General features: G+C 52.0%; 1 protein-coding gene across 2 annotated transcripts in view; it reads right to left on the reverse strand.

Moving 5' to 3' along the window:
* OTOF (otoferlin) overlaps window positions 1–12,590 on the reverse strand; it is a 164,264-nt gene that overhangs the window by 8,603 nt on the left and 143,071 nt on the right. For both annotated transcript variants that reach the window (XM_067558464.1, XM_067558463.1), the window contains 5 exons: window positions 12,413–12,479; window positions 8,814–8,938; window positions 6,415–6,549; window positions 4,616–4,753; window positions 144–271 (listed from right to left, as the gene is read on the reverse strand). In XM_067558464.1, coding sequence (XP_067414565.1) covers window positions 144–271; window positions 4,616–4,753; window positions 6,415–6,549; window positions 8,814–8,938; window positions 12,413–12,479 — 593 coding nt within the window. The remainder of the gene's footprint in view (window positions 1–143; window positions 272–4,615; window positions 4,754–6,414; window positions 6,550–8,813; window positions 8,939–12,412; window positions 12,480–12,590) is intronic.

Raw genomic sequence — 12,590 nt, forward strand, 5'->3', positions numbered from 1 at the left:
CAGGGGTCCTGGCTCCCTCCCTGACGCTGCGCACCCTTCCTCTGGTGCCTGTCAGCTCGTCAGGGCCCACACCTAGCTCAGTGAGCCCAGCTGCGGCCGCCGAGCACCCCCGTAACACCCATCTGAACGCCGCGGGGCCTTACTTTCCGAAGATGGGGTTCAGCTGCTTGGAGATGTAGTTCTCCTTGTCTTTGATGTCCGTCTTCCCCAGCTTGATGGCGATGTATGGATCGGCTTTCCCGTTGATGTCGGCCGGGTGCAGGTCGGTGGCCTGTGAGGAAGACACGAGCCATGTCGGGTCCCTGGGGGCTTCCCAGGGCATGTGCGGTGAAAGCCTGCTTCGCGTGTGAGTTCTGCAGAGTGGCTGCAAGTCTCTTGATGGTCAAACCTCCGCTGCCCTCCATTTCTTCCAAGAGAAAATCGACACACTGCAGCGCGACTTTCCTCCACTCCTTGGAAGAAGGTAACTGGGTCGGCCCAGTGGTCCAGCTAGCCCCGTATCCTCCATTTGGAGGCCAGATGCTTCTGGCAGCCAGAGGCTATTGACACCCAGAGCATGGGGTCGCATCCCTGACCATCTTGGCTAATAGCCATTGATGGACTTGTCTAAATCTTAGCACCAGAGAGTCATAGGGTTAGAAGGGACCACAAAGGTCATCTGGTCTAACCCCTGCCAAGATGCAGGATTTGTTGGGGCTAAACCATCTTTTTGGAACCCAGTTATGCTTTTGGCCTTCACAACATCCCCTGGCAGTGAGTTCCACAGGCTGGGACTGTGCATCGTGTGAAGAAGTGCTTCCTTACGGTTTTCTTAAATCTGCTGCCTATTCATTTCATCCGGTGACCCCCCTTGGCTTGCTTTCCCGTCCCCTCCCACAACATTCGCCGCCTCCTCTCAGCACAGATGCCAAAGTTTCTCATCCACTCTCCTCCTCTACCACCCCCCTGCCCACTCTCAATCCCCTCTTCTTCCTAACCTCTGGCTCTCCTCCGGCTCTTTCCCTCCCCATGCAAGCTTGCTTTCAGCGATTCATAGAGTTCCAGGCCAGCAGGGACGCCTGTGGTCATCTGGCTGACGTTCTGTATCACACAGACCAGCCCCACAACCCTCCCTGTCTGAACTGCAGCAGAGCTTTAGAAAAACATCCAGTCCTGATTTTAAAATGGTCAGTGATGGACAATCCACCATGAAAACTGTTCTGACGGTTTATTACCCTCCCAGTTAACAATGTACAGCTTATCTCCAGTCGGATTTTGTCTTGCTTCAGCTTCCAGACGTTGGATTGTGTTAGACCTTGCTCTGCTAGGGATTTGTTCCCATCGATCGAGCTCCTTCAGGCTATCATTACAAGGCAGGTTGTCTAAGCCTTTAATCATTCTCGTGGCTCTTCTTTGAACCTTCTCCAATTTATCAACATCCTTCCTGAATTGTGGGTACCAAAACTGGACACAGGATTCCAGCAGCGGCCGCTCCAGTGCCAAATACAGAGGTTAAAATAACCTCTCTGCTCCTACTGGAGATTGCCCAGGATCACTGGCCCCTGTGTCACACTGGGAGCTCATCTTCAGCTGATTCCACACACCCTCTACCAAATCTTTTTCACAGTCACTGTTTCCCAGGCTAGAGTCCCCCATCCTATAAGTATGGCCTCCTTCTTTGTGCCTAGATGTCTATATTCACATCTAGCCATATTAAAACGCATATTGTCTGTTTGCTCCCAGCGTACCTAGCGATCCAAGTCAGAACCGACCTGTCCTCTTCATCATTTACAGATGTACACACAGATACTATATAAGAGTTTGTATATATACTGGAAATATGTTTTAAAGTCTGCCTCAAGGTATTAGTCCTCAGCCAAGCTGAAGAAGAGGTGTTCCGCCAGACAGGCGGGGAGAAATGTGCATCTCTCTGTCGGGATGTAAATTAAGCCGTGTAAGCTAACACAATGGACACCCATTTTATATGTGAAGTCAAATGGTAATGAAGCGACGTGATGTCAACAGGGAAGCAGCACACAGGAAAAACAAGTTATCCTGTCTGTGAGCAAAGCCAATGAAATTTGGGGGTACATCAAGGAGAAAAAAACCATCCCTCCCCCTTCATCCCGCATCTAGGAACTGAACAGTCAGTTCGTTTACATTCATGAAAACAGGATCTCAGCCACCCTTGGCTGCAGGGGACTCTGGGTGAGATAAATTTCTTTCGACAGGAGGCTACCCCGGTAGTTCAGTCTCTAGAAAGTGTGTTGTAATTTTGTTTGCTGTGTAACCATTTGTTTCCAATCTCCTCACTCACCACCTCCTGAACCTCTAGTCTTTGGCAATCAACATACTCGTTTCACTATCAATATATCTCAGAGCTGGGGTGTTCAGGGAAGTGCTGGTCCTGAGTTGAATTGTACGAGTGCTGTGTCCCGTTCCTTTGGTAGTTCTGTGTGTGGTCAACGGAGAAGGGGCTGGACACGATAGAAAAATGCTTGGAGAGGACCTACGGTTGGCCTGTGTGATGGAGTGGGAAGGTGCTGGACATGACCGGGAATGCACGAAGCAGGCCGAGGGTAGGCGCGAGTCCGTCACTACACAGAGAGAGAGGCCTGCAGAGACCTGGAGGGCAGGGCTTGTATTGCCAGAGCTTGGTGGATTCTGAGGCAAGGCTGCCTCACGCTCCAGGGCAGGTGCTGGTGAGGTACCCTGGGCACCGTCGCAGGGACCCCGCTAGACATGCACCCGCTCCATGATGATTCCCCGTTTGCAGATACTTTTTGAGACTTAACAGCGCACCGGTTTTCAATGCATTGAATGCGTGCCACAGTCATTTTAGATCGTCCTAGTTTTCTAATCAAAATGTCACGTGGTACATGTCAAACATCTATTACATCAATACTATTAGCTGTATCACCCAAACTTGTCATCTCATCAAGAAAAGATCTCGACCCCCTGCTCTGGGTATTCCTAAGCCTCTGACCGCCAGACGCTGGGACTGGACAACGGGACAGATCACTTGATAATTGCCCGGTTCTGTTTATTCCCTCTGAAGCACCTGGCATTGGCCATTGTCGGAAGACAGGATACTGGGCTAGATGGACCATTGGTCTGACCTCGTATGGCCATTCTTATCAAGTTATTTGACCGGATCTATTTTCTATAAACCTCTGGTGACTGGCATTAATTACATTACCCTCCTTTAGTTCTTTATTAATCAAGTCCCATATCAGCCGCTCCATTGTCTTGCCAGGCATTGATGTCAGGCTGACAGGCCTATACTTACCCAGAACATCCCATTTACATTTTTTTAAAAATTGGCACAACATTCCTTCCAGTCTTCTGGAACTTTCCCAGGGCTCCAAGACTCATTGAAAAATCAACATTAATGGCCCAGCAGCTCCTCAGTCAGCTCTTTTAAAACTCTTGGACTCAAGTTATTTGGATCTGCTTATTTAAAAAGGTCTAATTTTAGTAGCTGCTTTTTATATCATCCAGAGATACTAGTGGAATGGAAAGAGTTTTATATGATATGACTTCATCATCTGTTTTATCCCCAAATACAGAACAGAAATGTTTATTGAACACTTCTGCCTTTTTTGCATTATTAGTGATAATTCTACCATTTAAATCTAGTAATGGAGCCATACCATAGTTAGGATTCTTTTTGTTCCTAATATACTTTAAAAATTCCTTCTTATTGTCCTTAATTCTGAAGGCCATAGATTTCGCCTTGTGTCCTTTTGCTTCCCTTATCAATTTTCTACAATTCCTAGCTTCTGATTTATATTCATTACTAACAACTTCCCATTTTTTCCATTTGTTATATATTATTTTTTTAATAGCTGCCTTCACTTACCTTCTAAACCAGGTTGTTTTTTTAACCAGTACAGCCTTCTTCCTTGATTGTGGACTTGTGGCTTTTGGGGCAATCAGTAAAGTGTTCTTAAACAATTTCCAATTATCATTCACATTTTTCTAATTAAATTCTTTCTCCTGGCTGATTTGGCTCATAATTATTTTCAGTGTTGTGAAATTGGTCCTTTGAAAGCATCAAGCACATATGTTTGGACTTTATTCTGTGTGCACATTAAAACTATGATCAAGTCATGATCACTTGCACCTACGCTACCGTTCATTTTCAGTTCTATGGCCAGTTCCTCTTTTTCCGTTAGGACAAGGTCTGACACAGAATTCCCCGATGTTGGGGGAAACCCTTTTTGAGTTAGGAAATTGTCATCTTTAATATTAAGAAATTTCGAGGAATATTTAGCACGGACACTATGACGCCTCCACTGCGCGTCACTGAAATTGAAGGTCCCTGTGATCACACAGCTTATTTACCTACACCTTATAGGCAGGTGTGTAAGGAGCTGTCATCCCATTCTCAAGTGATGTGCTGGTCTGGAACAGACGCCAACTAATGCTGCAACTTGTGTGTTATCCATTAAGATATTGATCCTTGAGCGTTCAAGATCATTTTCTTACGTGTTGGCAATGACTTGGAAGCAGGGAATGCCATCTTCGACACAGAGTGCCCCTCCCCCTCCCGTTTTGATCCTTCTTGAATAGGGGAAAGCCACTGATTTTAACACCTCCTCTGTGGACCAGCCAGAGAAGGGAACACACTCACCCGCACGATGTACACTCGAACCAGCACGTGGATGGGGTCGTTGCTAGGAATCCCCTGGAACATGCCGAAGTTGGGGTCATATCCCGCATCCTTGGCGACGTCATCGGGAAGCGGCACTTTATAAACACACATGGAGCCCTGGGGCAAGGAAAAGACACGTCGGGGTGGGCTGGCGAAGCCGGTCTGGGGTCCAGGCACCTCGACTGGCCACATCCTGATCTCTGTCCCCATGGGGTGAACCCGGAGCAACGCCACCCGCGGTTTTAGCCATCTCATCACTTAGTGGGCTCAGAAAAGCGAATGAGAAAATAGCATCAAGGGGGCAGTAATGTTTTGGAGAGTCCTGTGAAAACAGTCACAGCCTGATGGCCGGTGCGCCGAACCTCTGAAAATCTGACCTCTAAGCTATGATTGCGAGAAGGAAGATCGTTTTTTGAAGCTTCATAGAATCATAGAATCATAGAGTTGGAAGGGACCTCAGGAGGTATCTAGTCCAACCCCCTGCTCAAAGCAGGACTAACCTCAGCTATATCATCCCAGCCAGGGCTTTGTCAAGCCTCAGCTTAAAAACCTCTAAAGATGGAGATTCCCCACCTCCCTAGGTAACCCATTCCAGTGCTTCACCACCCTCCTAGGGGAAAACTTTTTCCTAATGTCCAACCTAGACCTCCCCCACTGCAACTTGAGACCATTGCTCCTAGTTCTGTCATCTGCCACCACTGAGAACAGCCTAGCCCCATCCTCCCTGGAACCCCCTTTCAGGTAGTTAAAGGCTGCTATCAAATCCCCCCTCATTCTTCTCTTCTGCAGACCAAACAAGCCCAGTTCCCTCAGCCTCGCCTCATAAGTCTTGTGCTCCAGCCCCCTCATCATTTTTGTTGCCCTCCGCTGGACTCTCTCCAACTTGTCCACATCCTTTTTGTAGTGGACAGGGAGGAGAACAGCTACTGATGAGCCAGAGAATTCAGGAGACAGCACATGATGTGCTGCTTTCCCTGTCCCTGAACTCACAATATGAACAGGGTGGGCAAGTGCCGGCTACTTTCTTCTGCAGGAAATTCATTGCAGTAATGATGAAAACGACCGGGGATTGTGACTAGAGCTGCTTGGAAACTTTTTGTTGGCACGTTCTGTCATCAGAAACGTCTCGTTTCCAATGTTTTTGTTTCAAAACGGACTTATATGTACAAAGTTTTTTTTAAAAGGGCCAAAATCAAAATGAAACATTTTGAACCTATCCGAATGAAACACTTGGATTGACCAGACACACATTTTTTGACAGAACTTTGGTTTGCAAAAATGTTGGGTTTTCCACCTAATTCGGGATGAATTCCCCCCCGGAAAAATCCTAACGTTTTTGGCAGGACAGAAAATCTGTTTCCCAACCAGCCCTGATTGTGGTGGGCTGTGATTCAATATCTGTGGAGAATCCCCATTGTGGGAGGCCAATCTCATAAACCCTAACTCACATGGCAAATAGCCCCACTGGGTTCACAGAGCTACCTGTCTGAGTCCAGATCACTCCAGTGGAGAAGGGGTGACAGGACTGGCCCGTAAGCCTGGGAAGGGAAGGATATGCTGACGGATACAGTTGGGATCTGCGGACTGGCTTTAAGGGGCGGCCAGCCTGTGTGGATACTGCAGGAATTAAAGAGACGGCTCACTGACTAATGGGTGCAGATTGCACCCAAGGAGGGCAGGGCAGGGGGTTTCCCCCTGACCCTCTCCAGAAGTAGCTCTGAGTCCATAAAAGCCCCGTTGATGCATCCATTGGCGTCTCCCAGCTGCGCCAGACTCACCTTGAACCTGCCCACGATCCGCTCCTCTTCCGTCGCCGTGTCATCGTTGTCCCCGATCTTCCCCCGGAGGAGGTTGAACGTGTGCAGCCAGTCTTCAAAGCCATCATACTCCGTTTCCAGCTCTTTGTTGTAAACCTAGGAGGGCAGAGTGCTAAGCTGCGGGGCGCACGCTTTCCCCATGCCGACAGCAGCAACCCAGGCGGGGAGCCTCCGAGCAAGGGGCGCCCAACTCCCATTCAACGCCATCGGTGGTTGGGCACCTCATGCTGTTGTAAGCAGGGTCTGAATGAGCTCTCCCCTGGGGACAGGGACAGGCGCCAGGGCCAGACTGTATTTGCATGAGCACACCCGCCCTGCCTGGGGGCATGATGGGACGGCTGTACCCGAACGATCCCTTGGGCTGGTGCCGGGTTACACATCACTCTCGTGTTAAATGCAGGGGGAACAAAATGTCCTTCCCTGCTCTGTCTGAGCAGCAGAACTAGATCACTCTCATCTGAACCGAACTGGCTAAGCCAGGGCTGGGATGGCAGGGCCCCAGGAGGATTGATGGCGGGGTGGGGATAGGAATTATGGATTCTGTCTAAGAGCCCTCAGCCTGGTTTATCCTCCCCCTCTCCCAGCTTAATTATCTCTAGCTAATTAAGATTGCATTAGGAGTCTTTTGTTTCGTTAAGGGCTTGCTGGAGCTGAAATCCTCCACTGTGGCCCAGCGTACGCTGGCCTGGGGGTTCTGCACGTGGCTTTATGTTTATGAATCCTGCTGGTGCTGTTTTCCCAAGTGAATGCTGAGTTACTTCCCTCCTTTTATCCAAGGGTTTACTTTCTACACTCAGACTCTGTGCTTGCGAGAGGGGAAGCACTGCCTTTTGGAGGCACCCGGGGGGGGGGGTATGATTTCCCAGGTGACTGTGTAGCCGGTTCTGTGTTGTATGGTTGAAAGGAGCCCCGAGATATTGAACCGGGCCCTTGTCGAGAAAGGCGACACTGGAACTTCCCAGCCAAAAGCACCAACACGTAGGATGGGTCACTGGGCGGCTCCCAAGCGTCCCAGGGAATGGCAAAGCCAGACATGGCCTCAGAAATCAGAGAAGGAAAAGCCAGAGTGGAGCCCATCTCCTCCTTCAGCCAACGCAGGTCTGCTTCCAGCAGTACCTTTCCTGCGCTTTTATAAAGTCCAGCTGTAACCGGAGCAAGCGATGCCGTTTGCACCTGTTCCCTTGGGCCCCTGCAGCACAACTCACGGCTAAGAAGCGCAGAACCCTGGGCAATGTCCCGTGTTCAAACAAACCTTGGTTTCCCCATGACCAGCACAAGTAACGAGGAGAGAGAAACGCCCATGGCAATGACCACTCGGCTCTGTTCTATTGGGTTCTTACCTCCTCACCCTGCATTATCGGAGCCCCTTCCAATCACAAGAGCTGCTCTACTGGGTCAGACGATGGTCTATCTATCCCAATAGCCTGTCTCTGATAGGGGCCCAGACAGAGCTTCAGGGGGAGTGTACAGAACAGGGTAGTTATGGAGTGGGCCCCCATCTTGTCCGCCCAGCTTCTGAGCAATCAGAGGTTTAGGGTTGCCCCAAGGTTGGGGTTGCACCCCTGACCATCTCGGCTAACAATTGAGGGCTCAGTCCTCCAGGAGCTTATCCAGTTCTTTTTTGCACCCAGTTATATTTCTGGCCCTCACAACATCCCATGGCAATGAGTTCCACAGGTTAACTTTGTGTTGTGTGGAAAAAGTACTTCCTCTAGTTTGTAGTAAACAGGCTGCCTATTAATTTCATCGGATGACCCCTGGTTTTTGTATTGTGGGAAAGGGTAAATAACACTTCTCGATTTACCTTTTCCACACCATTCCCAATTGTAGAGACCTCGAGCATATGCCCCTTTAGTGATCCCTTTTCCAAGATGAACACCCAGTTTTAGTCCCTTCTTATCTGAAAGCCGTTTCATAGCCTTGATCCTCTTTGTTGCCCTTCTCCAAACCTTTTCCAGTTCCACTCTGTCCTTTCTGAGACGGGGCGACTGGACCCGAAGGCAGTATTCCAGCGAGCGCACCGGGGATTTATACAGTGCCATTGTGAGATTGTCTTTCGTAGTGTCTATCCCTTTCCTAAAAGATCCTACCCTCTCGGCAGCCTTTCTGACAGCTGCTGAGTGTCGAGCGGAAGTTTTCCTGGGGAGGCCAAGATCTCTTTTTCAGGTGGTAACAGCTAATTTAGGACCCATCACTGTCTATGCAGCGTTCGGATTATTTTTTCCAGGCTGCATCGCTTTGCACCTCCCTAGGTGTGATGCTTTCAGGACAAACGGCTGATGCCATCCTACGCTCTGGGATGCCAGCCCCTCCCCATTTCCACGTGGCTGGGACCCAGTCTACCAATGGCTGGCACTCACCTTCAACTCGTCAATCTTCGGCTTCATCTTCTTCTCCGGGGCCTCGGGCGGCGGCTGCTGCTTCTTCTTCTTGTCTTCTTTGAGCGCCTTGACCTTCTCCTTGCTCTTGGCCTGGCCCTTGGAGCCTTTCATAGGAGAGTCATCAAGTTTGATTTCTGAGCCCAAGGGGAGAGACGGGAGGGAAGGAGGTGGAGATGGGGGCAGGGTGGGGGTGGGTGAACACAGGGACACTCAGCCATGGTGTGCATGAAAGTTGACAACCTACAGCCTGCGACTCACAGCAGGGCAGTCGGCACCGCCTCGCCCCATGTCCCCATGGTGCTTTGCAGCCTGGGGCACAAACCCCAGCGTGGGTCTGAACCCCAGATCTTACGCTGCAAAGCACAGACCTTGGTCACTGGAGCTAAATCCCGTTAGGCGGCAGCAGCAGTAGGCTGTTACCCTCTATGCAGAGCGGCAGTGACGCACCCTGTACCCAGGCAGCCCACACAGATTGTTTGAAAGGGAACCACTCATGCTATTTCCCAAGATCTCAGGTTCCCCCACCCCCATCCCAAAGTCTTTGGAGTTTCCTCTTCCTTCCTGCCAACTTTCATGGCCTCTTTGCCGTGCAGAGGACAGATAGAGAGGGACGGACGTATGCGCAGTGTGAACGGGGGGGAGGAGAGAGCGTGTGGGACGGAAGCTGACGGTGGCGGGGTTCTGCTTGGGAATGGCTGGCAAAGAGAGATGAGGGACGCCAGAGACATCATGCCAACAGCAGCCAGGCTCAGAGAAGATGAAGGTTGGAAGGGAGCTCAGGAGGTATCTAGTCCAACCCCCTGCTCACAGCAGGACCAACCCCAACTAAACCATCCCAGCCAGGGCTGTGTCAAGCCAGGCCTTAAAAACTTCTAAGGATGGAGATTCCACCACCTCCCCAGGTAACCCATTCCAGTGCTTCACCACCCTCCTAGGGGAAAACTTTTTCCTAATGTCCAACCTAGACCTCCCGCCCTGCAACTTGAGACCGTTGCTCCTTGTTCTGTCATCTGCCACCACTGAGAACAGCCTAGCTCCATCCTCCCTGCAACCCCCTTTCAGGTAGTTAAAGGCCGCTATCAAATCCCCCCTCATTCTTCTCTTCTGCAGACTAAACAAGCCCAGTTCCCTCAGCCTCTCCTCATAAGTCTTGTGCTCCAGTCCCCTCATCATTTCTGTTGCCCTCCGCTGGACTCTCTCCAACTTGTCCACATCCTTTTTGTAGTGGGGGGCCCAAAACTGGACACAATATTCTAAATGCGGCCTCACCAATGCCGAATAGAGGGGAATAATCACTTCCCACAATCTGCTGGCAATGCCCCTCCTAATGCAGCCCAATATGCTATTAGCCTTCTTGACAACCAGGGCACACTGCTGACTCATATCCAGCTTCTTATCCACTGTAACCCCCAGGTCCTTTGCTGCAGAACTGCTGCCTAGCCCGTCGGTCCCCAGTCTATAACTGTGCATGGGATTCTTCCGTCCTCAGTGCAGGACTCTGCACTTGTCCTTGTTGAACAGGAGTTCAGTCACCCCACGACTGGGGTTAAGAGACCCGGAGCCAGCGCTGGGATGCAGCTGCTAGGGTGGATCCCCAGGGGTTCTGCAGGGAGCTTGGTGCAGAGGCCAGGCACTGAGCTGAGACCAGGCTCCTGCTCCCGGCTGGCTGCTGGATCCAGCGCCTCCGGGCATGAGAATGCCCAGTGCCCGGGTACACCACGGCCCCCGCTCACCCGGTGTCAGCCGCGGGCAGAGCCCACGTGGCAGCTACCCTGCACCGGGAAGCAGCGGGAGGGCAGCGTTATCTGCCGTCTCGTCCTCACTACACGCAACGGCCAGGTCCCCAGCACATGTGAAGAGTTTAGCGCCGCTGACAGCACTGGGCCAGGTCTCTAGTGGTTGCCAAGCAGCCCAGCTCCGAGCAGTCAGCAGAGGGCCTGGCCCCGCACAGTGAGAGGTGCTGGGCTGCAGGCCTCTCCCCAGAGAGCAGGTGGGGTTGGGAGCAGTGTGGCATCCATCCGGCCCCCCGTGCGATGAGCCAGCCAGCAGGGAGCGAAACCGTGCCGTGCACGGGCCCACCCTAACACCTTTACTCCTGGGAGCCGCTCCCCTGAAGCCAGAGGAGATGACTCCCGCGAGGTGGGATCAGACCCAGGGCCGCCCCGCCGCCCCAAACATCTTTGCTCAGTCCTCAGACGGGAACTGAGCGGGGCCCGTAACGCAGAGGTGGGAGTCCCTGTGCGCCGTTCCTGGAGCCTCCTGACGGCCCGAGCGTTCGCTGTGCGGCCAGGACCTTCCCTGGCCGGTTAGACACGGCCCGCTGACGTTCACAGCCAGCGTGGGACGCACTGGTTCTTCCCGCCATCTTTGACAATCCTCCGGCAGCCACCCCGGGCCAAGGGCTGCCTTTCCCCGCAGGTTATTTCAACTCAGAACCGTCCTACGACTAAATCACCGAGCAAAGAGGCGTGACCAATCAGCCAGGGCTGTGCACGCACTGATCACAACCACCCTGCGCTCCTGACCCCTGCTGGGCTCCACAAAAATGGGAGCGACCTCCCGGAGGGGCCAGATCAACCCATCCGCTTCTTAATTATACGGGGGGGAGGGGACAGCTGGGGTGCAAATTGACGTGCAGGCAGCGACGTCTAGTGGGAAAAGCACAGGATTGGGCACCGGGGCTCCCACTTCTGTTCCTGGCATCAGCCACAGACTGGCCGTGGGAAAGTCACTCAATCGCCCCATGCCTCAGTTTCCCCATTTGTGAAACAGGGATAATGCCACCTGCTCACCTGGCCGGGGCAATGTTAGGGCGGATGCCTTCAGGGCTGTGAAGCGCTGGGGGATCCATGGGCGGCACGTACTCGAGCCGTGTCTCAGAGCAGCCTGGGAGAAGTCACTGCTCTACTCTAGTAACTCAGCTACCCGACCCTGGGAGTTCCCCACAGCCTCCCTGAAGGCTGTGACATCGCACAAGCGTAACAGGGAAGAGGGGATGGCCCATGGGGATACAATACGTCAGAGAAACAGGCTCTCCTGCTTCCGGTATGTCCTGGGGACGGGGGACGGACAGGCTGGCCACGCTGAATCGGTTATTATTAAGAACAACACTTTCCAATTCTATAGCGCCAAAGATCTTCGAGCGCTTCCCACACACCAACCAGAGGATCCCCGGGAGGAAGGGATGGACAGAGAGGCCTAGTGCATCCCCTAAAGCCACACAGCAAGTCAATGACATAGCCTAGACTCTAACCACTAGTTCTCACTGTCTCCCTGTCACGTCACACCTAAGCCAGGCAGGCCTGAGTCTGCCGCACAGCGAGCGTTGCGGGCGGGGTCTGACCAACGTCTGCGCTGTGATCCAGCATCACAAGACGACCTGTGTCGGGTCTGGACTCACTGCAATGTGCAGTGAGATCCCAAACAGCTGGTGTGGAGCCAAAGGCGCAGAATTTAGCAATTCGCGACCAGATGCTCTGATTTTCGGTCTGAACTTTTCGAACACTGACCGAGACCGAAGCCCTGACTCGTCTCGCTGATCTCTGCGCCGCTTTGTGAGCTCGCTTTCGAAAATTTACCTTCTGCAATCTCCATTTCCTCCTTCTCCTCGGCTTCTGCTGCAGCCGCTTCCTGCTGCCGGAGTTGCTGGTGAGAGATGACATGGGTAATGAGAGGCAGAGAAGGGCAGATACAGGAATGAGACATGCTATTTCTACTGATACCTTTCAGCCTGGAGCCTGGTAGAAAATATAGAAA

The sequence above is a fragment of the Emydura macquarii genome, unplaced genomic scaffold, assembly GCF_026122565.2.
Source record: "Emydura macquarii macquarii isolate MOO-44397 ecotype Brisbane River unplaced genomic scaffold, CSIRO-AGI_Emac_v2 contig_2076, whole genome shotgun sequence".
Classification (NCBI taxonomy): Eukaryota; Metazoa; Chordata; order Testudines; family Chelidae; genus Emydura; species Emydura macquarii.